Source organism: Phaenicophaeus curvirostris, chromosome 1 (assembly GCF_032191515.1).
Source record: "Phaenicophaeus curvirostris isolate KB17595 chromosome 1, BPBGC_Pcur_1.0, whole genome shotgun sequence".
NCBI lineage: Eukaryota > Metazoa > Chordata > Aves > Cuculiformes > Cuculidae > Phaenicophaeus > Phaenicophaeus curvirostris.
Genome location: NC_091392.1, coordinates 78,393,754 through 78,419,002, shown reverse-complemented (window position 1 = coordinate 78,419,002; position 25,249 = coordinate 78,393,754). Strand labels below are relative to the sequence as shown.

General features: G+C 42.4%; 1 protein-coding gene across 1 annotated transcript in view; it reads left to right on the top strand.

Moving 5' to 3' along the window:
• Nucleotides 1–25,249, top strand: part of VWF (von Willebrand factor) — a 146,115-nt gene that overhangs the window by 21,934 nt on the left and 98,932 nt on the right. The window contains exons 7-15 of the mRNA XM_069863499.1: nucleotides 750–966; nucleotides 3,042–3,164; nucleotides 5,557–5,668; nucleotides 7,736–7,782; nucleotides 11,557–11,693; nucleotides 13,143–13,281; nucleotides 13,838–13,938; nucleotides 16,921–17,116; nucleotides 18,061–18,276. Coding sequence (XP_069719600.1) covers nucleotides 750–966; nucleotides 3,042–3,164; nucleotides 5,557–5,668; nucleotides 7,736–7,782; nucleotides 11,557–11,693; nucleotides 13,143–13,281; nucleotides 13,838–13,938; nucleotides 16,921–17,116; nucleotides 18,061–18,276 — 1,288 coding nt within the window. The remainder of the gene's footprint in view (nucleotides 1–749; nucleotides 967–3,041; nucleotides 3,165–5,556; nucleotides 5,669–7,735; nucleotides 7,783–11,556; nucleotides 11,694–13,142; nucleotides 13,282–13,837; nucleotides 13,939–16,920; nucleotides 17,117–18,060; nucleotides 18,277–25,249) is intronic.

The window sequence follows — 25,249 nt, the reverse complement described above, 5'->3', positions numbered from 1 at the left end:
TATATTAGCTGTCACTGTTCTGATTTAACTTCCAAGAAGGGTAGAACAAATTCCCTTTCTTCCCTGGGTTATTTTTCTGCCATTTATATGAGTTAAATTGATCAGTTATGCATTGGACAAGCCAGCAGGAGAGACATGAACGTGTGGCCAGAAGTGGGAAATAAACCTCAGATTCTAGTCGCTCTTGATCTTTAACTCTGAAACTTACTGTGTTCCCTCATTATCTGAAAGACAATCTGGTCATTTTTTTTGCCTAAGCACTTCATTTTAAGTTCCTCTCCCTTGCTTTGTGTGTCTTCCTAATATTCCAGACACCGTATGTATTCTTCTACTGGAGAACCTTAGTTAAAAACAGAAGCACACATCCATAGGGTTCTTTGCTGGGCAAGGAGCAGTTCTTTGCTTTCCTGCATTTGGTGACTGATTGACTGACATGTTTCTGTGCTAAACATCCCTTACATCACACACTATTTTACATTAGTAATTATATTAATGTACCTCTGTGTGTGTGTGGATGTGGTGAAAAAGTGGACATAGCTCGCTACTAGCTCTTGACTGTGATGTTAATTAACTTCATGATGATGTCATGATGATGTTAAATAATAACCATGATGCTATTTAATGAGGGTGATGACTGTGTTTGGAAAAGTTGTTTTCCTTCCTTTTTCTTAAGGTTGTACTGACTAACATATTTAATCTTGTTTTTTTTTCCTCTCTCTTTCTACCTATGCTCTTCACTTGTCATGCAGGGCATCATGGAAACCTGCCAGCTGCTAAGAACATCGTTAATCTTCTCTAAGTGCCACCATCGAGTTGATCCAGAGCCATACATCTATCTCTGTGAAAGAGACATTTGTGCCTGTACCCAGGGCATGGACTGTCACTGCTCAGCATTCCTTGATTATGCAAGAAGCTGCAACTATGAAGGAGTTACTTTGGATGGATGGCCTGAAGAGAGCTCATGCAGTAAGCTGACCAGATCATTCCTATGCTATTTATCCCAAGTGCCAGTCTTGCAGATTTGTGTTCTGTAGCTAAGAGCAATTGGTACTTTTTTAGGATGTTTATTCAGGTTGATTCAGGCATGGCAAGTTAAAATCTGAAGTGACTGTCATTTCTATTTGTCTGAAGTGCTTTTGCTTGCTCTCTTTTACAGCTCCTCAATACCCACCATTTTTCTAGAATTTGTTGTCCTTAAGGCATGGTAGTTTAAATTATATATAAAGAAGATCTTGAGCTGCTACAGGTCCCGCAACGGTGTACAAATTTAGTAAAGACTTATTTGATAGACAAAGGTATAGACCAAGACATTTAGGAGCTGCTTCATGTATGATTCAGATATATAATGCTGAACAACTTCTACTTATAAGTCAGCATCCTTGCTCTCAACATTTTATTTTAGTAAAGACAATTGTTTTATCCTTTATTTGCTTGACACAATAATATGGTCATTCCCTTTTTAAGCCAAATTTTGTCTAGGATAGAGATTCTTATTTCATCTTGAAATGCTGCATTTATTAGCTCCATTTTGCTGAAATCCTGATAGCATCTCTGCTAAGACTTGGCAACAACGTAGAGCTTAGATGGGCAGAGATGAATTGCATTTATAGAAGAAAGGTCATGTTTGCACCCAGCTTTGAAATACACACATACTTGCTGTGGAGAACTCTGGTTAAATATATAAACACACAAATGAACAATAATAATAATAAAAATCAATCCTATAATATCATATTCTCGATGATTTTTCTTATCCTTTCTAGATTACAGAGGAAGGACAGTTTTCTCAGGATGTTTATGTCAATTGATTTAATGGGGTAACATGACTGATTTGTACAGACAACACTTTCTTCTCTGGTAAAGATCTGTTGTTGGCCTTCAAATTATGGTTAGTGCAGGAAGATATTACCAACCACTTAAATAAGAGATTGTACAGCAGAGGGGAGTCCTACTTGTAGCACTAACTTGTTACCTTTCCATTGGGACATACAAGGGGTCTGGTGAAAACTTGTCTCCTTGTTCAGTGTGCAAGCCAGAGAACCCATTTTTGCTAGGGCTGTCAGTAAATGTAACTAAAGCTGTGAGTGAAATTAACCCCTCTCTGTTCCCAGGAGTTTTAGAGCTCATTTCTAACACCTGACTTAACAAATCATGTTTTTCTGAGTCAGGAAAAAGAGAGGTGGCCTGCTGTCTATAACTAAGTAGCAGGAGCTTAATTTTCCATCACCCTTCTTCTGTGCTGTGATGCTTTCTAAAGAGAGGATGATGATAGTTGTATCGAAGCATGAAATGCTCTGCTGCACTGCAAGGACTCTCGTGCTAGGCATACTCCATTGTGTGAGCTGGTGTTCAAGCTCTGAAGCCACAGACAGCAAGACAGCTCCTTAATTACATTCCCACCGTGTTCAACAGATGTTTTGCTGGGAAAGGGTGGGCTGTAATCTTTCCTTCCCACTCCATGCCCACACAGTCTTGTAGGGTATGTCTATGCATCAAAATGAAGGTATGGCTATACTGTGTGTTCGCGTAATGGCCTAGCCTAGATAATAGCAGCAGTGAAGATACCACAACACCAGTGTTACCCTGTGCTGGCAGTTCTCTGAACAAGAAAGGATGGGCTTTCAGAGTCTTAACTGTCTGCCAGTTTTCTCTGGAAACAAAAAATGGTGTAATTTCACAAATGAGTGGAGTAACTACATAGATTAAAGGCACAGAACGTATTTATCTAAGTTGCTTAGGTACTATTGCAAAACTTCCCCTCAAGTTCTTCATGCACTTCATTTTAGTTATTAAGATTTGATGTATTAGAAAATAAATTTGCTTTAATCTCTTAAGTATTTACTACACAACCTGACAGATGATAATATTGCAGCAAACTGAAAAATCAAGTGTTCCTTAATGTTCTGCTTCTGAAAAAGAAATCATTGATTTAAGAGGATATGACCTTTTTGGTGTCTCTGTGGTTCAGCCTTTAATAATTGAGGGACTTATTTAAGAGTTATTGAGGAATTTACATTCCTAATTTCTTTTAATTGTTTCAGGGGCAAGATGTCCAGTTGGCATGGAGTATAAGGAATGTGTATCCCCTTGTGCCAAAACCTGCCAGAGCCTGAATATCAATGAAGTGTGTCATGGACAATGTGTTGATGGCTGCAGCTGCCCTGGTAATTTTGTTACTGGGTTATTTACAGAGAAACATTTGGCAGTGATGCTACCTATTTTATTAGAAGAAAGAAAGCTGTGTCTTCTTTTAAAGTTTTCCTGAAATAAGAAACACTTCTTTTTATGGGACCATGCCCTAGAATAAACCAGTTTCTATACTGTCTGTATGCTCACTCCATCAAAGGGCTATTTTTCAGACACAACTAAAAAGTAAATGTTGCTGTGAAAATCAGCACCATCTAATACTCTAGGATAGTCTTTCTCTCTTTCTTTCTTGGTGAGGGACACTTACAATTGACATAGCTAGATTCCTTCCAAATTGCTCATGGTTAGAAGCATCCAGCCAGAGGAAGAAAGAACAGAGAACGTACTGAAGGAGTTTCTTAGAGAAAAACAGTATATGCAAAGCTCGAGCTATAATTCTGAAGATCTTAGTGATTTCAGATGAATGATTTCACTTATTGAATTATTTTGTACAGGAGATTTAATTGGCTTAAAGGGGGCAGCCCAACAACTACGTTTTTGTTTTCTTCAGTCTTCCTCCTCTGTCTATTGTACATAAGACAACTACAGGAAGAGAGATGGTGGGGTTTTTTGTTTGTTTGTTTGTTTGTTTTTAATAGGACTTCATCCTTCAAATATGGAGTTTGTGTGAATGTGCAGAGGTATTTAATGTCCTTTGTACAATTTACCAGCATAATTTGGTTTCCAAAATGAGGCTGTGATGACAGTGTCAACTTTATTTGAGGGGACGCAAATTGCATTCTAAAACATTTCCAGTTATTTGGAGTTTAGTAGTTTCCCACTTAGCTGCCAGTCTCGTACTTACTGGAGGTTCAAAGCTGTCATTCTGTGGCAGGACCTGGGAAGGTGCACATGGAGTGTGATGGGTGATATAATGAGACACAGGAGCTTATTTTGTTGTGAGGGACATAGCTATTATATTTATGTACTCCTAGATGTGCTGGGAAAAGCTGAAGGAGATTAATCCACTGCCTATGTGATGACTCTGGCTATATTCTTCCTTCGGTAGCTACACTGGTCAGTTCAGCATGGGAAAGGTCTAAGGGGACAGGAACTGAAAAGCTGAGAAACAGGACCTCAAAAGAAAGGGTACTGCATGAAGAAGCAGTAGATGGGTAGAAGGAACTTAATGAAAAACAATAAGAATCAGTAGTTAAAAACTATTACTGTTCTTCAGTGCATGTCTGAGATTGCACTATAAGCTAGCAATAGAAAAAATGACAAGTTTCTTTCTCTTCGATCCCCATGCTGATAGATAGTTGATATTCCTCCACTTTAAAAAAGCTACTGTAGTAAAACACTTTGACTGCTGAAAACCCTTCTCCATCCTCTTTGAAAGACTCCTTTGAATCTCCTGTGGAGTTTTTGGCCTTTCCCTGGCAGAGGCAGTCACCACAGAAAGTGAGACACAGATAAGACCCCTTTCTCCCATTCTTACCATAGAACTGCCTGGAAAGATCCTTGTTGTTGAGAAAATCCTTCCAGTTAGAGATATTCAAAACAAGATCTGAGCATTTGAGAGTGGTGTGGCTCTCCAGAGAGCACAAGAAAACAGATTGTCCATTTTTTCCCCCTGGTATTAGTAATTTCATTTACAGCAATTAAAGTAACTGTATGGTGCGTTTAAGGGAAAAAAAACCCATCTGTTGAACAGATACTTTTTACCCTTAGAGCACTGGAGGGAAGCTAAAAGAAGATATAATTCCAATTCTAATTCCAAAATTCCTCTGTTAACCTGTGAGATCCTCTTGGCTCTCTAAGAAACTCACATTAAAGGTTTTCCCAGTCTTCTTTGCTTCTGGAGAAGTTGAAAAAAGAAACCACAGCTCTGCAAGGTAATATTTCTTTCCTTCAGACCCTGTCAGCTAGACTTCTATGGGTGTCCAACTTTATTTTTTCAATCCCTCTCCTCTTCTGTCCACTTAGAACAAACACAAAACGTGTCCAGACACCCTTTACTGGAGTTGGTGAAGTGTATTTTTCCAACAGATAGGTTTCTAGACTAACTCTAATCAACTTTGATCTTGGTCCCTATGTTTGACTCTTGTATGTTCCAATATGTGTATTTTGGATGTGGGGACTCGATAAGCATCGAGCTCTTCTGGGAACACCAGAAATGCTGTCTTCAGCACATCTGAGGGAGAGGTAACACTAGAAGAAAAGTAGACACCCCTACCGCCCCCCCACTCCCTGCCCTGAGGCCTTTTGGCAAGCCTCATTTTTTTTGATTGCTGTCTGTGGCTAAGTGTGGATAATTATGCATATGAAGTCTGGCCAAAGTATATGAAGAACTAGAAAATCTAATTTCATTTATGTTTTTTGTCCCTGTGTGTGTGGCATGTGTATCTGCTGCTTACCCGATCTATCCAGAGGGGAAGCTCCTTGATGGTGAACATTGCGTTGAAAGCTCCGACTGCTCCTGCACTCACTCTGGAAAACATTATCCTCCTGGCTTCACCATCTCCCAGGACTGCAACTCATGGTAAACTCTGTGTGGTTCTGGTGTGGTTACTGTTACTCTAGATAAGTACTGCATACCAGCTAGTGACTGCTTTAGATGATCTTTCTAGAAATCTCTCTCTACTTTATAAAAAATCCTTTCATTGGCAAAGGACCTGCTCTCTTACTGGAAATGCCAGCCCCTTCCAAGAAGTGAGCTATTCACAAAGACAAAATCAGCTCCACCTTTAGAGGAATATTTGATCTGACAAAACAATATGAGGGTCACTCCTTCAAACAGTAGAGAGCTACCTGTTTCCTGTGGATAAGACAGACCGACAGATTCCCATGTCTGGATAGTGTCAGCAGTGGCGTCTTTGTTTTGACTTCCTACATTTAATTAACCTCAGAACCCTGTTTCTTTCCAAGAGGAGTTAGCTCAGGCACGTCCTTGGAACTTCTCGCAAAACTAATGTATCTTCCTAGCTGCACAGCTCAAAATTTTTCTTTCAGTTATGAATGCCACCCTGAAGAGAAAAGCTACCTGTCTAAAGAAAGGAAGGGGAATGAGTAATATATTTCTGATCTAGTTATGCGTAAGTGTGAACATATTTGTATAAGGATTTCAGACAACTCTGTGCCCAGATGTTTCTAATTACAGCACAGAAGAAGGACTCTGTGAAGGCCACCATATGCAGAAGAATGATGGTCTATGCAGCATCCCTGTTAACCACGAGTTTTTCATTACCTGCACTGTGTGTTATGTGAACCATAACCATGACATTAGTATTGTATTTTGTCTTTTTCCCTGGAGCTGCCTGCATCTTTGAGCTTGGCCACATTGTTTGACCTTATTGCTCTTGTGAGATCAGTGCTGCGTGATAGACTGTGTTGTTAGAAAATACTTCCCATTATTCAAATTTGTTACTGTTATAGAAAACATAATCCCATTGCTCTGCATTTACCATCCTCAACAAACTAAGTTCCCACAAATGGTTTTCAAGGATCAGCATAATTAAAGGAATAAGAAGAATTTAGCACTTCTTGAAACTTACTTGATTTTGGAGATTCTAGGATTGGCTGGCTTGATATCCCACAGACCTAGGAAGAATAGGCATCTTGGTCACTCTCTGTGCATGTTACTTGCACAGAAATGAAAACTATGCAAGAAGAGCTTCATCCAGCAGTGTGCCATCAGGCTGGTTGAAGGCCTGGTTTAGCGTAAGTCTAACTGGCTGCTGAAGGAAAAGGATTATTGCCTTCCTGCGATGAATTCATAAGGCCATGACTGGAGTAGTGTGGCCTGTGCTAGGTCCCCACTTCAAGAGAGTGGTTAACAGTCTGGAGAGACTCTTGTGGAGGATACTGGAGAAGGTCATGGTGGGGGAACTTGTGACATGAGGAAAAGCAAAGGGAAATAGATTTGTTTAAAGGCTGATGGGGGGACTTTAATTGCTGAAAGGGGAGTTATCAGTAAGAGAGGGTCAAGCTTTTCCCAGATGCCAACAGTGAAAGAGCAAGAAGCAATGGGCACAAGTTGCAGCAGGGAAAGTTCTGTTTAGACACAAGAAAAAAATTATTGCCTCTGAGATGCTGCTGCACTGGGTTAGCTGCCCAGAGAGGCCAAGGGGCCCCATCCTGGAGATTTCTAGACTCAAATGGGCAAGGTCCTGAGCCACCTCCAGTTTTAGGTTCCCTTCTTTGAGTTGGGGATTGTAGTATGTGATTTTTCTGGAGGTCCCTTCAAACTGTTTTTTTTTTTTTCCTATGACTAGGTTGTGTTAATAGACATACCTTGAGACCAGTATTTGGAATTCATTCTACATCCGTGGAATGTAGTTGAAAACTCTATTAAATACAAAGCTTTTGTGGGGGTAAAAAAGAGTTCTTGAGTTTTGCAACCATCCCAGATCTTACTACCAGCAATTGCTGTTGCATTGATGGTAAGAAGGGTTATTAAGAAGCAAGGTTATAGGAGGCAGAAAGGATAATGGGAACTGGTATAATTCCTCTGAAATGAGGGCGCATGTTTCAATTTCTTGGGAAGAAAAGGTAACAGAGAATTAGAATGAATGTACTCTTACCTAACTTGTCACAATACATTTCCTAGCATCTGTCGACGCGGTACCTGGATCTGCAGCAATGGGGAATGTCCAGGTATGTTGGCTCTACCCTTCTCAGGTTTTGACAAGTAAGTCTTGCCTATATCCCTCCCACTTACATCCCACTTATATTTTTTTCCATGCAAAGAGTGAATTTGTCTTTGTTCTTGCTTGCTTGCGCTAGTACAAGCCAGATGGGATCATACTTGTCAGTTCTTCTCATGAAACAAGCCAGACATTGTTCTGTACGGTTAATATGTAGGAATGAAAAATCCTGCTTGGTGAGAAGAATGGTTCCTCTTTTGATTACTTCATTTAGCATGATATAATGATCTGTATGTTCAGAGGATTGGCTTTCAGCTAGGAGAATACTGCTGGGTTTCCATGATCAGGTTTTATTCTCTATTTGATTCTCTGAATCAGCATACTTTTGTTGATGGGACAGATTGGGTTACTCTCGATACTGCATGGGTTTGGGCACCAATGGTCATGTTACAGGAGAAGCTGCTACAGCCCTGGGGAGAAGTTGGTCACCCTTCTTCCATGGATGGTGGCAGACTGGAGAGGCAGCTTTCCAGGTGTTCTTGCTCCCCTTCCTCCTACCCTACCAACCTCCCAAACTCACTAGTATGCGTGGCTACTGTCCCATTTTTTTTTTGGGAAACATGACTTTTTCATGCTCTTTCATGGCCAGCAAAGTCCTGCCTTCGTTATTTCCTCCTGCTGATTCTTTGCCCATCCCCGTCTCAGTTCTTGCACTATGTTCAGCCATGGAAAGGCCTGTTTGACTAGAAACAGCATTTGAATCTATGTGCATCGTGCGTAGGAGTCTGCAGGGAGATGGCACAGCTCTTTGTCTGTTTGTTCTCCCTGCTTTTGGGAACTGAGAGTGCAAGAGATAAGAAAGAGACTAGGGTTATGGCAGAAGAGGGAAAGAGACATCAGGGGTTATTGAGGGGTTGTGGTATTTTTTTTGTTTGCTTGTTTGTTTGGCTTGGTTTTTTTGGTGTCTTTTTTTTTTTTTTTTTTTTGAGATGAGACTTAAAATGTCTGTTAGAAAGTCTGTCTTTCTATTAGCAGTATGCTTCCCTGACCCATCAATGCTCCATTGCCTCGTGCTTTAGACTGAAAGGGCTCTTACCCCATAATGTCACAAGAAAAAAAAAAAGGTCTAGGAGGTATGCAAATGTTCCAAGTAGAAATTACAGTTTTAGTGAGCTATGCCAAGCAGCACTAAAAGAATCCCCTTGCTTGATGTGTACTCCAAGATTTGTCCAAGTGCAGGGAATCTCACTGTCTAAAACACAGAGTCAAGGGCACTGCCCCAGCTGATATGTTATGTCTTTTAGCTAATGGACAGCAACACGTTTACAAATGAGGAACGGGTCTTTTTATAACTTCAGTTTTGACATAGGTTATAGCTCTTAATGTTCTTGCTTTCTGGGTCACTATGAACACTATGTTAGCCAATTTTTCATCTTCAACTACAGCCACATTTTCTTCATAATGATTATAGAATTGAAGATAAGCCTGGGACTGAGGCTTGCAAACAAGCATCGATATACAGATTTATGCAAGAAAGAATATATAATTACTGTCTTATCCTGACTTGGGAAGCTCTGCAGAATGAGCAAAGTAAAAAAGAAAGCCAGTTTATTTTTATAACTTCAGCCAATATAAAAAAATAACTTTTCAGCAAGACTTGTACAAGACTAAAGGTCATGTAAGTGCAGCTGTTGTACACGTATCTGCTACCTTCTACAAACTGTACTGAGACAGTATGGCAGGACAGCAAAGCTTCCCAAAGTAGCAGTACTTGCTAGAAACAGTAGCCAAGTTTTTATTGGTACCTATCCTGTTTTGTCTGTAGTTGAAGCAATATTACAGCATATCTTTATTGTTGGTTGGTTAGTTTTGCAGCAAATAGTTCTAAAACCATGTGTCCAGAAGGTTTATGTACTTAGACTCACATAAGTTCAAGGTAGTTCCGTTATTTTGTTACCAACCTGTTTGTCAGGAAATGTGGGAATGAATTGCCTAGCTGTTAGGTTGGTGATAAAACTGGGTACCCAGCTGGAGGTGCTGCCTACTTCAGAAGACAGTAGTGTGTCAGCCAGCTAGCAATAACTGGCTAGCACTATCAAGAAGCTCTCAAGCTGATACCATAATTAAATTAATTATGAAGTCAGTAGGTTTCAGGAAATCCCATGGGATGCATTACACCAAATGGAGTAGGTAGAGGGACCCATAAGAAGAGACTTTGACACAGGAAAGAAAGCTCTGTTCCAGGAGCAATGCCAAAGGGCTGGGACTTGTCTGGGGCTCTAGTCCCAAGCTCTCTATGCTGCAAACCTGTTCAGTGGGTTCCTAGTTGTAGAGAATGCTCTGGAAATCAAACTACCCACCTTGTTTTCTGTGGGACCAGTTCTAAGTGTAGTGTTCTCACATGGATGAATTTCTATGCTAGCTCTTTGGAGTTGGAGCCTTCCTATGTGTTTGCAGAGACTCCAGTAGAACAGGGTACTAAATCCCAGTTGTGGCATACGAATACTGCCTTCCTGGAAGAGAAAAGTCAGAACTTTCTAAAACTTGTTAAGATATTGATGTGTTTAAGTAGCCCTTTATTGTAGTGGACAAACTGGACTTTTGTGTTATTCTGCAAGAATTTTAGATGTAGCTCTTGTAACTATGGATTTATTTTAAACTTTATACTAGTTAATTACGATAATGGTTCAGTGTAAAGTCCAGTATAAATTCTGCCCTTTGGAATAACTCTATTTGTGATTGTCTTCCAACTTTTCATTCTGATATTTTTCCTTCAGTGTTAGAATAACTTGTTGGGCTGCTTTGAATACCAGTAAAGGAATAAGCACTTTCCTGGGGCAGTGTTCAAGGAGGCCATTGTGAAGAAGGCTTTCAAGCACTGCTGCCTTCACAAAGCCATACTGCAATGCTCTAAAAAAACAGTAGAGAGACAAAGACAACATTCACAGTCTGCCAAGGCACGACTGTGAAACACAGATTGAGAACGAGGCACCTCTGCTGAAGAAGAGCAGAGCAGCAACAAAAGTCCAACAAGACTTGTTGCAAATTTTGACTTTCAGCTCTATAAAACCACCTACTTTCTGCAGCCAGATCCATTGGCTAAGTAGAAGTGGATTCAAAGTTGGTTATGTCAAGGTGTTGCAGGGGTAAAGAGGTAACGTTGCCCAGTGTACAGAGCGTGCAACTAATGTTAGGTAATCCTGAGCACCTTTCCTGGCTCTGCCAGTCTTAGGCATTAGTACTTCCACTCTCCGTGCCTCAGTTTCGCTATTATACAAAGAGGGAAACTTAGTTGCTACATAAAAGAGAGTGTGGGTTCCTGTTTCAACTGGTTAATGCCCCCAGAAGCCATCACATATGTACTAGGTATGACCTAACCTGCAGAGAGGTTGAGTGACTGTACTGAGTTTCCAAGGTCACTGAGGTATCGACTAACAGAAGAATCAAATCCATGTCAGTGCAGAGAGCTGAGCTGTTTGCTGATGTCCTCATGACACTCCATTTGAAACATTATACAGGCTTTTCTGTAGGCATGATTTTCAGCTCTTGAGTGTGATTTATACCATATTACCCAGCTTTTGTTGTTGCCACTGTTACTACTGGTAATGGCTTACAGGAATAAACAGTCTGATAAGCATCTTGCCTGTGCTTTCTGGCCTGCAGGGGACCTCGGCCTTGTGCAACCTGCTCCACTGGGCTGTTCTGTCGCCTCAGTGGGACGGGACAGGCAAGATTTTGTTTGCAGCTGGCACTGAGGTGATTAATGGCTCTCTGCGTTTTTCAGGAGAATGCTCTGTCAGTGGCCAGTCCCATTTCAAAAGCTTCGACAACAAGTATTTCACCTTCAGTGGAATTTGTCAGTACTTACTTGCTAAGGACTGCGTGGAAAATTCCTTTTCTGTGATCATCGAGACTGTGCAGGTAACAGCAGCCTTGGCTGGTGCCTATGTGCCTCTGCACATGCTCTTGAGAGAGTGGGAAGGGCCGTGGGAGTCTGATAGGAATTGCAGATGCACAGGCCAACAAAAGTAATTTTCCTATGAAATAATTAGTTTAAATAACAGATACAGTCTTTCTCCTTAGTTAATAAGTGTTTTGCTTCTCCTTGCTGCACTCCCAGGAGCCTACCTGGAGACTGAGATTCATAATGAGATTTGGAGAAAGAGCATTTGTAACGAGATTTGGAGGACAAGCTCTTCACCTCTATGCCAGCTGAACAAACAAATGCAGATGAGGTTGCACCCCTTGCATATCACCCTGAAGGCTGATGCCTTGCAAATGCCTGAGGAAAAGATACTTACTCAGACACTGAGTAGAGTGCACTGGCAGAGTAGTACCTTGGGTTGTTTGCCATTAAGTCATATTGGCTGCTGCTTTCTGTTGCTCACTAGCTGGTGAGCAGCTCTGGACTTTCTTTGCCATCTCACCTTACAGATGTGAGAAGGGCAGTTGGAGGTCAGTGAGTGGAGATGGCTGGAGAGAGGCAGGAAAGGGAGCCACGCCAGTACAGGAGGGAAGGAGACCCTGGAGCGGGGTGTCATGGGGAGGTTAACCTGATCATGGAATTAGTTGATCAGCTGTGCATGGGAATAGGTGATCCAATGTGGAGACTGGAAAGGGTACTGAATCAAGCAGGGGGAAAACATGGGGATGGGGACAGAGGAACTGAAGATGGGGAGGAATGTGATGAAGTCTGGAGGCTGACAGGAGTGAAGGGCAGTATCAACCTGCCTTGCAGGGTGTGAGAAACAGGGAAGTCTCAGGCTTCAGAGAACCAATTGCGAGGGCTGTATGTGCCATCTGTATCCTGCATTAGAAAGCTCTGATATTGCAACTGTAACACGTCATCTACAGTCATCTATGCTTGGGAACTTGCAGAACTGGTTTCCACTGAAACTTCTGTTTCGAAACCAGGGAGAAGACCCAGGAACCTGCAATCCCCCTTCCTCATCTGCATAATCCACAACCAGGGAAAATAAATAGCACAAGAGTCTCTCTCAGACACTGTTAACTGCTGTTTCCTGGCTTGATAGGTGGGTCAGCATGCTCTTCCTGCCCCTGCTGCAGCCGGAGGGGCTGGAGACAAGTCACTGGCGTGGACTGCTCCGGGAGTCCAGCCTAACACCCGTAGATTGCTCTCCAGACTCTGAGACAAGGAGCTGCAGATAGCTCCCTGGTGCGTAATTAACAGGGTAATGGAAGAAAGACTGTCAGCCTGGTGTTTGTGGAATGCAGAAACTAGATCCATAGAACCACCGAGACACTTAACACGTCCCAGATTAGATGCTGAAATGCCTTTTGGGGGCCTGGGGTTAAGTCACCAATAAAGTGAAAACTTGAGGTTTGAAGCAAATTTTCCCTTCTCTGTAGTGTGCAGATGATCCTGATGCCGTGTGCACTCGCTCAGCTTCTATCCGAATCCGGGATATGGACAACAGTCTCATTAAAATGAAACATGGAGGAGGAGTTTCGCTGAATGGACAAGACGTACAAATCCCTTTACTACAAGGTGTGTTTGCGTGACCTAACCCTGGCCAGTCTCTGAAGGAGTTCTACTTACTAGTGTTTTCTGGCCCAGTTCAATCAAAGTGTTTTCAATAAGGAATTAACACTTGCAGCCTCTTCTAGAAGCCCTGTCATTCCAGCTTCTCTCCAACCAGCCAACACAGCTCTGCTCAGCCCCTCTAAAATCAGGAGAATTGAACTGGTCTGTTGTTGAAAGATGTGGTCTTGAAAACCACTGTTAGCTTGAAGTCCCTCCAATTATCTTGCATAATGTCACAGTTAATGCTTGAAGTTTTGCAGAATGCATATGATCTTTTCTAGGGCTCTCGAGTGCCTTGAAGCAGAGCTTATGGACAAGTTCATGCAGCTATAAACTGCTGAGCAGGCACAAAGCTTGGCAAGTGTGAAGTGGGCATTGGTGCCACCCCTTCCTTTGGCAGACCTGTGTACATCCTGCTCTGTGGCACCCACTCTATCGACCTGCTCAGTGTGACAGCAGTCCCAGGCAATGAGACACTGCATCCTGGCTTCACTGACTGACACTTTGTGGTTGTCTTAAGGTGTTCTCCGTATCCAGCGCACAGGGAGGATTTCAGTTCACCTTTCCTATGGGGAAGATTTGCAGATTGACTGGGACGGTCATGGTGAACTCCTAGTGAAGGTACTCTTTCTTTCTGTCTCTCTTATTTCTGCCTTTTTGTCCCCTCTCTTGTCCCACACCAAACATGTACAAAGATTTTCTTGTCCTTGTGAGAAATTGCTTTGTGTTGCATGTTAGAAATTCCATTCTCTTTTGCTATCCCCAGAGCGATACACAGATTCTTTTGTATTATGGAAACAAATATTTTGATCCTATGGTAATTTGGTAGCTTATTTTTTTTTTTTAGCATGTGTGTGCAATGGGAGCCATTATTAACCATGAAAGGTTTTGTGTTTTGTTTGACAGATCCCCTCCAAACTGGGTTTTTGCTTTCATGTTCTTTGACTATCCTGCCTATAGCAATGGATTCAGATGACTTAAAATAAGGGAAGAATATTGCCCCAGGGACACAGTTACTCATGATTTCCAGGAAAAATCAATTAAGTCATACAAGATATGTTGCATGCTCCTTCTACGAGGAATATTTAAAGTCACCCTTGATTAACAATTAGGATTTGTCTCTGCTGCAGACTGCAGCTGAGTGAGGAAATACCCAAACCAGGTTTAGAAGAAATGAGCTGTGAGTGTAGCAGTCTTAACTGCAACAACAGAAAGGTTTACATAAACCATGTACCATGTTTGTTTGGTTTTTTTTTTGTATGTGTGTTGTAAGCTGCAAAATGAGTTGCAGCACAGAAAAGCCTTTGAGAAAAGGGGAGATTATTTGCTGTAGAACAGTCTCCTAAGAGCTGATAAACCATCACAGCTTCTCCAGCTAAGCTGTCGCCCTCTTTGCTTGTACTAAAGTCTGTTCTCACTTGGTCAGTAGGTCTCAGGGAACGTGAGTGCTATCCCTGAGGGTGTATTCACTCAGGGATATGAGTACACCTGTGGCATTGCTTCTAGGTGTGATGACCTGCAGGTTGTGGGCACTAAGCCAGGGCAACGTACTCCTGTGTGATGCTGGGTGGCTGCAGACCTGTGTGCTTCTGCCTTGTTTGCATGGATGCATGCTTAATCACAGCCCTGCTACTTTTGAGCCCCTAGTTGTAATGGGGGCTCTACAGTTGGGCCCCATGTGAGGTGGGTTTGCTCACTGAGAAGAGTTTTGTCAAGAGAGCTGTTATTCCTGAGGCTACTGTTTCTACAAAGCAATGAGTGCTGACATCTATGAACCATGGCATTACTTTTGCACTTTCTGCATGTGCCCCAGAATCTGGCTTAAATGTCGCATCTGGCATATAGTCAGGGTTCATGAGAGCTAGTTCAGAAGTGAGTACAAGAGATGGAAAGAGAACAGACAAGAAAAGTTGAGAATAATGCTAGAAAGCATCTGTGGTTTTGTAGTTGTTTTGATCTAGCTTGTATCTCTGTGCTCCAAGGGTTCTAGAAGTTGCTTTTGGGCTGAGAAAAAAAATCAGTTTGGTCAGAAGATTTGGCTTTCTTCAGTATTCAAAACATTTTTCTGCCTGATCAGAGACTTGTATAACCTGGCAATTTTTTTCTTAGCGTTAAGACAAATCTAAGTTTCTGCGCCAGATCCTTTACCCAGTCTCCAATCACCTGCATTTATTTAGTTCTGCTCTAAGTTCCTTCCATTACTGTATATCTAAACCATCTTTTTAATTGCTTTTGGAGACATAATTTTTATGCTGGATTTGTAGACTGACCTGTTGCCAAGTATTTCTGACAACTGGGGGAAGTGACACACTTCCATTACATTAGCCAGACTTCCGGTAAAAATTCTTCCTGTGTTCCTCAAGAAGGCTCCCCTTTCTGTGACCACTTGCTGTTTGTGATTAGAGCTTCCACTTGAAAATATGTCAGCATTTGGATGTGTACGAGACATTGTTTGTCTGCAGAATATGTGAATATGCAGCTTCCTTGGCCACTGAAGTAATAAAAGTAATTATCCTCTAGTAATTCATGATTGTTCCTTTTGATACTCCATACTTACTCTCTGACTGGTGTGTTCAAACAGAGGGTAATACTAGATTATGTTTTGGAGAATGGTTTTATTTTTAATTATACAGAAAACCATTTCTTTAAAAAGGAGTTTTTCTAGCTTTTTTTGCTTGTGTTTCACTGATTATTCCTGCCAACCTGACTAAAGTAGCACTCTAGTAAATCCATTCATAGAGCAGTTGTACCATTAAAGCCCTGAGTCACCTACTGAGGACAGTTAGTAGTACTTGTGGTGTACCAAATCTTTACTTCTAATAGAGACTGACAGTTCCTGCTTGTATAAAATGTATTGGTGCCTTTGTGTTGCAGATGTTGCTTAGGGGATCTCCCCGTTTGCTTGTAAGTTTGGTGTCCCATTTAAGATACCCCTTGATTTGCAATAAGAATAAGGTGCGGTGAAAAGTACATCTGCAATGTGAGTTGTTTGCAATAGTGTTTTTAGTGTGTCTTAAGTTTCTCTAGGCAGGAGGAACCTCTAATGTGAGTTAGTGTAGCTTTATGGGTAGCAGTCTCTTATGTTAATAACGGTCCTTGATGTTAAGGGAGACAACTCTTCTGACATTGTCTCAGTTTTGTGAAAGAACTATCAGTTTAAATTTTCTTCATCTTCAAATTTTCTTTTAAAATGTGGAACGGTTTCAGGTGCCATTTCTTTTCCCATATTACTGTTGGAAATATCATCTCACTTATATTTAAAAACGCAACTCCAAATGTTGCCCTGTTCATATAGATGAATGAAAAAGAAAAATAAGGAAAGACTGAACCAGAATTCTGATCAGGCACGAACGTAAGCCATTTTTCTTCTAGTCACCTTCAGTTACCATCTGAAACTATGACTACACCATGCAAAAATTGTCCTGCTGCCACTAATATTAGCATTTTTGTTAGAAGCTTGAAAATGTGAAAATTGTCTATTGTATTTTAATGTGTATTTGAGAATATCCTTGATTCTTAAATTATGTATTATTCTTTAGAAAGTCTTACTATACAGTGGTGACCTATTCTGAAGGATGACCAGGCTACTGTTGTGTTCCTTAGCTGTCTCCAGTCTATTCTGAAAGGACGTGCGGGCTATGTGGAAATTACAATGGTAACCAAGGGGACGATTTTCTTACACCTTATGGCATGGCAGAAGCCCTTCTGGAAGATTTTGGTAACTCCTGGAAGCTCAATGCAGACTGCCAAGACTTGACAAAACAAGACAGTGACCCCTGCAGTCTTAATCCTCGTTTAGGTACTGAACTCAATGCAAAATTAACATGTGTAGCAAACTGTGATCTTCTATTTTACATAACAATAAAACCCAGAAATAAATAAAGGAAAAAGAAAGACAAAGAGAAGATGTTAGAGTTGCTAACATTGCCAGTGGATGGCTGTAATATCCATTTGAAAAAAAACCCACAACAAAACTCCAAATGGAGAGACATTGATTGGCTCAGGCTTCCTAAAGAAAACAATGTTTTGTGAAAGCTGAAAACAAAAATCAGTAATGTGGGATCATGCTGCTGTTCAGTCTGGACAACAGTCAGAGTTAGACTGTCACAGCCACAGCACAAACCTGTACCACTTAAACTTCTTTTACAGAGGATAGCAACGCTATGTTAATCCTCTGGGTGGACAAAACACCTATCTTCTTCACCCCTCTGTCCTTAGACACTTCTCCTGATCCCTTCCCTCTCCTTTTACTGGATTGCAACAGACAATCTTCCTCTTTGCCTCCCTTGTTGGACACTGGGAGGAATTCTCAGAGCAATTTTCTTGTCCCAGGTTTCTGGGAGGAGCAAGCACACAAAAAAATGTTATGGTCATAGATCAGAGCAGGCTCTGTAGATTTGAGAGCGTAGTGCAGCCTACAACGTTTAATTTTGCAAATATAAAAAGCAGCAGAAAGCAGAGGCCCTGTGAAAGGAAGAAAAGCACCAGAAGTGGTGGTAACAAAATATAAAAGCATTGCTTTTCCTTGATTTGTTTTACTAGTGAAACGTTATTCTTTTAGTGGACCTCATGACCTACTGGCTGTGAAGCTATCTTTGCCTAGTTGATCCTATTTTATTCTTCCCTGTGTTGGTTGGTTGTTTTTTTTACAAATTAAAAAGCAAATGCTTACTGTGGCTCTTCTAGCTTTTATTAAAAGAAACTGACTGATTCAGTGAAAGCATGTAATTTTTCTTTTTTTAGCCAAATACGCTGAGGAATCCTGCTCAGTTCTGATGTCTTCTACATTTGAACCCTGTCACCATGAAGTCAGTCCTACTCCCTATGTGAAGAACTGTCGCTTTGATGTTTGCTCCTGCTCCAATGGCAAGAAGTGTCTGTGTTCTGCCATTGCTAATTATGCAGCTGCCTGTGCTAGGAGAAGCATCTTGGTCCAGTGGCGAGAACCCAACTTCTGCCGTAAGTGAAATGCTCCTAAAACCTTATCCTGAAGGAATTTCTTGGCAATGTTAGATGAGAAATCTAGAATAAGATTATTTCTGTAAGGTGCCAGGTATTTCTTGTGAAAAATTATGAGAGAGTGTGTCTTTCTCTGCTCTGGCAAGGATACAAAAACTGTTCACAGAGACTGCTCAGCACTGGAAGAGAGAAACAGCTAAGAGCTTTTGACTGAATTTTCATTTTCAACTATGTTTGAGTTTCTGCTGCTCATTTGGAAACTTTCTGAATATCCTGGGGTGGGAATATCCAAGTGATTTGTAGTAATATATGAATTACTTTTTTGGTACCCTCTTTTAAGGCCCAAGCTTCCCAGCTCCTATGCTTGTCAGTAACTCCTGACTTTAGCTGAAGTTGAGGGTGTGGAGGAAGCACAAAAGCAGGTATTTAGTTAAGTGGTATCATAGAACAGAATCATACAACTGTAGACAAACTTACATCAGAAGGGACCTAGTGCAATCCCTGCTCATAGCAGGGGTAACTTATAGCAGGTTGCTGGGGATCTTGTCCAAACAAGTTCTGACTATCTCCAAGGATGGAGATCCCATAACCTCTCTGACATCTCTCTCTCTCAGCAGTTTGATTATCACCCTGTCAGCGCTGAAGTTTGAGATCTATGGATCTATGCTAGATCTCATTTTGTGTACACCATCTAGTGGGTGAACACAATTTTACTCATCACATATGAGCTCCTTTCCTTCTTCTTGTAAATTCCAGTATGATGTGGCAGCTGATTCAAGATGAGATCCTGAACCTAGAGCAAGAGGCCATAGGTGGCACTGCTGAGCTAGGCAAGCAAGAGCTTTGTCTGTAGCATTTTGTGTGGGCGTTTTATTCCTATGAGAGTACGCAAGAGTTGAGTTTTGAATTCCCCTGAGGACTGTTTGCAGGATATCACCTGTAATAAATGACAACTCTCATTCAAAAGCTTGCAGTTTAAAAGATGAGATGTCGCAAGAGGATAGAATGAAAATTCAGACTGCAGGTTTGGGTTACAGAGATGATGTAACAGAGGAATAGGATGTTTTTTCATACACCAATCCAGTGCAAGATTAATAGCTAAACTTCTAAGAAACTGGAGCAGAAGTAGCCAACATCTTTTATTTCTTTTATTCTCTGTCCGGTCAAGATAGTAGAAAAAAATCCACAGAATTTTGATAGTAATAAATAATAGTGAACTGGAAGTATTTCCATTGTCCTGAGCAACTTTGTTAGTAAGGAAAGAAACCATTTGAAAATTTTGGGAAAAGCATGTATGCTTGGCAGCCCTTCAGATCAATTCTGATACTTCTACCTCTTCCTCAAACAGAGGGTGGGAAAAAATCTATAAATTGAGTGTGTAGAAACTGGCAAACAGAAAGAAAGAGAAGTCACTGGCCTTCCACCTGATAGGGTCTGTACCTGTAAGGTCAGTTACTACAGATTCTGCAAGCTGGAGAGTATTTACGGTGAATGAGAACAAAACCAGTTTATGTTAAACCACTGTGTGTTTTTGTAATATTTTACCTGATCTATGTACATGTTCAGATAGTGGAACAGTAATGTAATAAAAATCCTTTTAAAATGTGGAGGTCTGGAGGCTGAAAAAAAGAGCAGTGATAACGTACCATCGTTCTTTCTGTAATTGAACAAGTCAATTTTCACAATTAATCTTTAATAGTGCAGAGCTGCTTCCTCCTCTCTGAGCATTACAGAGCGCTTTATGGTCTCATAAAGTGACGATTTCCCTGATTGCAGATCCATCAGCCCCCATTAAATAATCCTGATGCCCCAGACATCTCCTGTCACATGAAGGAGAACAATCCCTCTTTTAATGGCCTTGAAATGTGAATGTGCAGGTTGTGTAATTTGTGCTGATGGCCCAGTGCACTGAACAAATGCTCTGCTCCTGCCTCAGTCAACAGAGATTTGGTTTCTTGGGAAATGACTTGACAGAACTGGTTTGCTTGGTTTGGAATGGGCAAGCGGCAGGGAGGTAAGTTATTAGTGTAGCATAGCGTTTCTGCTGCGTATCGAGCTAATGAAGTGCATTCATCACCCACATCTTTGAAATTATTTTAGTTTGATTGTTTAAGAGCTGACTCCTACTCCTGCAGCCCACTCTGAATAAGCAACAGAAGCAATCCCTTCATGCTACATGGAGCAGATATGCCATACTGTGAAGGGCTATCTCTCTCATGCACATGCATATAACAAACTGGGCAAAAAAAATGGCTGAATGTCTTGACCTAAAGATTTGTGGTGACCTGAGTTAAATCTAGTTGACGGCTGGTCACAAGCAGTGTTCCCTAGAGCTCTGTATTGGAGCTAGTTCTGTTTAATATCTTTATCAGTGATGTGGATGAGGTGATTGAGTGCACCCTCAGTAAGTTTGCAAAAGATGCCAAGCTGGGCAGGAGGGTTGATCTGCTTGAGGGTAGGAAGCCTTTACGGAGGGATCTTGACAGGCTGGATCGATGAGCCGAGGGCAACTGTATGAAGTTTAACAAGGCCAAGTGCTGGGTCCTGCATTTGGGTCACCACAACCCCATGCAACCCTACAAGTTTGGGAAAGAGTGGCTGGAAAGCTACCCTGTGGAAAAGGACCTGTGGGTGTTGGTTGACAGTGAGCTGAAGACGAGCCAGCAGTGGCCCAAGTGGCCAAGAAAGACTATGGCATCCTGTCTTGTATCAGAAGCGATTGTGCCCCTGTACTCAGCACTGGTGAGGCCACACCTCAAATACTGTGTTGAGTTTTGGGCCCCTCAGTACAAGAAGGAGAGCATCCTGAGAAGGGCAATGAAGCTGAGAAAGGATCTAGAGAATACGTATTATGAGGAGTGGCTGATGGAACTGGGGCTGTTTAGCCTGGAGGAAAGGAGGCTGAGGGGAGACCTTATTGCTCTCTACAACTGCCTAAAAGGAGGTTGTGGCAAGGTGGGTGTTGTTCTCTTCTCCCAAGTAACAAGTGATAGGACAAGAGGAAATGGCCTCAAGTTGTGCCAGGGGACGTCTAGACTAGATATTAGGAAAAATTCCTTCACCAAAAGGGTTATAAGACATTGGAACAGGATGCCCAGGGAAGTGATTGAGTCATCATCCCTGGAGGTGTTTAAAAGGCATGTCGACGTGGCACTTACGGACATGTTTTAGTGGTGAACCGGGTAATGTTAGGTTAATGATTGCACTCAATGATCTGAAAGGTGTTTTCCATACTAAATGATTCCATGTCTCCTGTGCGTATGTATATATGTATTTTTTTGTGACAAAGAGGAATCAGTCAACAGGTCCCTAGATTTTTCTTCAGCTTTTAGGACCTGTTAATAAGCCTACTGTTTTCCTTAATGTGATGGTAGTGGGATAGTTTATTGTCTTTGCATGGCTTCAGTGAAAGGATTTCTGTGGAACAGATCGAGGAGTGTTGGAGTGGGGAGTAGGAAATTAAGAGCAGGCTCTAAGCAACATTTGATGATGGCTATCTTGCATGCTGGGGATCAGCATGCCAGCTGGCACAGATGGAGCAGCTGTGATAAATCCAGTCCCAACAGGGTGTGTCTTCACCCAGAACCTCTGACCTTGGTGTGGTTGCATTTTAACCTTGCACTAAGTGAGAATATAGTTAGAATTTAGGTCCCTTTCACTCTGGGTTGAAAACCCACCCACAGGAAGCTGGATGAACTATCTGACGGACATGCCATTTTCCATTGCTTTCCCACCGTTTCCCATCTTATGCCTAGGACAAGATGAGCTTCAGAGGACAGCACTGGTCTGATTTGTTTTTATAACAGGCATCTGTAGAGAACAGATGCAGCTCACCTTTTCCTTTCATTTTCCTGGGAATAACAAGATGGGGATTTTTTAGTGGTAGTGTATTCCAAAGTATACAGAATACAGTTCCCTTCCAGGTAGTTTGTCTTGCCTTTTTGCTGTTAAAAACTGATGTTGCTGAGATGAAATGAAGCAGAGGATTGAGAGTGTAAACATGGCGTTGGGTAGCATAACTGGAAAAATGTGTGAGTGTTTCTAAAATCTTAAGGGGTGCATGGGCAGGTAAGGTGAGTTACAAAGCTTTATCTTGAAAAGGGGTCCGGGTAGGCAGGGAGTGTTACTACCGACTAGAAAGTAGAACAGGATGTTGGGCTGGCATCCCATCCTTTTTAAATCTGGAAACTCTAGTAAACTGGTGTACCCGCCTGAAATCTGCCAAACCAGTTCCTTGTTTCCAGAGGTTCCTGTGTAACAAATCATAGTTTTGGCTGATGCTTCATGGTTGTCCTGCTTGCACATGCCTTCAGTGATGAAAGTTGCTTTTAAAATGGTCCTCAGCCTTAGGCTGTGCCTGTTCAGTATTTGATTAACTGTGAAGGTTGTGTTTATGTAAATTAGAATTCTGTTCTGTGAATAGCTGCCAAAGTCTCTAACTGTGAGAGGATCTATTTATTTATGATTTAGGAGGTATTTTCTCTGCCTACTGAGTTGATGAGCACACATAAATTCCTTGAACTGCATTGTGAAAGGGACATTAAATAGTTTGGACACAAGTCCCAAACTTGCGAGACCTTTACTCTAAAGAAGGCTTCGAGTCACCTCGGATGCCTCTGGGCTGGATACTTAACTCAAGGGCTTACGCTCACCCATAAGGAACCTCAGGTGCCTCAGCAGAAGTTGGGGAGATATTACTGCAACTGTGCCCCTCTTCAATATGCAGAATCATACATAGACTCACCAGGTTGGAAAAGACCCTGCCAGATCATTGAGTCCAACCATTCCTATCACATACTAAACAATGTCCCTCAGCAGCTCGTTCACCCGTCCCTTAAAGACGTCCAGGAAGGTGACTCAATCACCTCCCTGAGCAGCCTGTTCCAGTGTGCAAAGACCCTTTCTGTGAAAAATTTTTTCTTAATGTGCAGCCTGAACTTCCCCTGGTGGAGCTTGAGGCCATTCCCTCTTGGCCAGTCTCCAGTCACTTGGGAGAAGAGGCCAGCACCCTCCTCTCTACAACTTCCTTTTAGGTAGTTGTAGAGAGCAATGAGGTCTTCCCTCAGCCTCCTCTTCTCCAGGCTAAACAACCCCAGCTCTCTCAGCTGCTCCTCGTAAGACTTGTTCTCCAGCCCCTTCACCAGCTTTGTTGCTCTTCTCTGGACTCACTCCAGAGCCTCAACATCCTTCTTGTGGTGAGGGGCCCAGAACTGAACACAGTATTCAAGGAGTCGTCTCACCAGTGCTGAGTACAGAGGGCAAATAACCTCCCTGGACCTGCTGGTCATGCCGTTTCTGATCCAAGCCAAGATGCCATTGGCCTTCTTGGCCACCTGGGCACACTGCTGGCTCAAGTTCAGTCAGTTGTCAACCAATACCCCCAGGTCCTTCTCTGCCAGGCAGCTTTCCAGCCAGACTTCTCCTAGTCTGTAGCACTGCACAGGGTTGTTGTGCCCCAAGTGCAGGAGCTGGCATCTGGCATTGTTAAACCTCATGCCATTGGTCTCAGACCCAGTGGTCCAGCCTGTTCAGATCCCTTTGCAGAGCCTCGCTAACCTCCAGCAGATCCACGCTTCCACCCAGCTTAGTGTCATCCACAAACTTGCTAAGGGTGCACTCAATGCCTTCATCCTGGTCATTAATAAAGACATTGAACAGGGCTGGACCCAGCACTGAGCCCTGAGGAACCCCACATGTAACTGGCCTCCATCTGGATTTAACACCATTTACCACCACTCTCTGGGTCTGGCCATCCAACCGGTTTTCTACCCAGGAGAGTGTACACCTGTCCAGTCTAGAGGCTGACAGTTTCCAAAGCAGAATGCTGTGAGAAACTGTGTCAAAGGCTTTACTGAAGTCCAGGAAGACCACATCCACAGCCTTTCCCTCATCCAGTAGGCAAGTCACTTTATCATAGAAGGTGATCAGGTTTGTTTGGCAGGACCTGCCTTTCATGAGCCCATGTTGACTGGGCCTGATCACCCGGTTCTCTTACATGTGCTTCATGATAGCACTGAAGATCACCTGTTCCATGACTTTCCCTGGCTCTGAGGTCAGACTGACAGGCCTGTAGTTCCCTGGATCCTCCCTGCGACCCTTCTTGTAGATGGGCACGACATCAGCCAGTGGAACTTCCCCAGTCTTCCAGGACTGTTTGAAGGTGATGGAAAGGGGTTTGGCAAGCACATCCGCCAGCTCCTTTAATACCCTTGGGTGGATCCCATCCAGCCCCATAGACTTGTGGGTGCCTAGGTGGGCAAGCAAGTCTCTAACCGCCTCCTCTTGGATCATGGGAGCCTCATTTTGCTCCTCTAACTCCTGGGTTTGTAGACAGAGGGAACAACTTTCTTTACAATTAAAGACTGAGGCAAAGGCGGCATTAAGTACTTCAGCCTTTTCCTCATCCCCTGTCACAGTTGTTCCTTCTGCATCCAGTAGGGACTGTATATTCTCCCTAGTCCTCCTTTTATTGTTAATATATGTATAGAAAGATTTTTTATTATCTTTCACAGACTTAGCCAATCTGATTTCTAGTTGGGCCTTAGCCCTCCTGATCTTTTCTCTGCACGATCTCACTTCCCTCCTGTAGTCCACTCAAGACGCCTGTCCCTTCTTCCAAAGCTCATAAATATTTCTCTTCTTTTTGATATCTCTCAAGATCTCCCTGCTCAACCAAGCTGTTTTTTATCCTGGCCGGCTCTTTTTCTGGTACATGGGGATGGCTTTCTCCTGAGCTGCTAGGATTTCCTTTTTGAAGAGCTCCCAGCCTTCGTGGTCTCCCTTGCCCTTAAGGACTGTCTCCCATGGGACTCTGCCAACCAGCCTTCTGAACAGTCCGAAGTCTGCCCTCTGGAAGTGTAATGTGACTGTCCTGCTAACCACCCTCTTCACCGCACCTAGAACTGAAAACCCCATCATCTCGTGATCGCTTTGTCCCAGGCATCCTCCTACTGCCACATCCCCCACAAAGCCT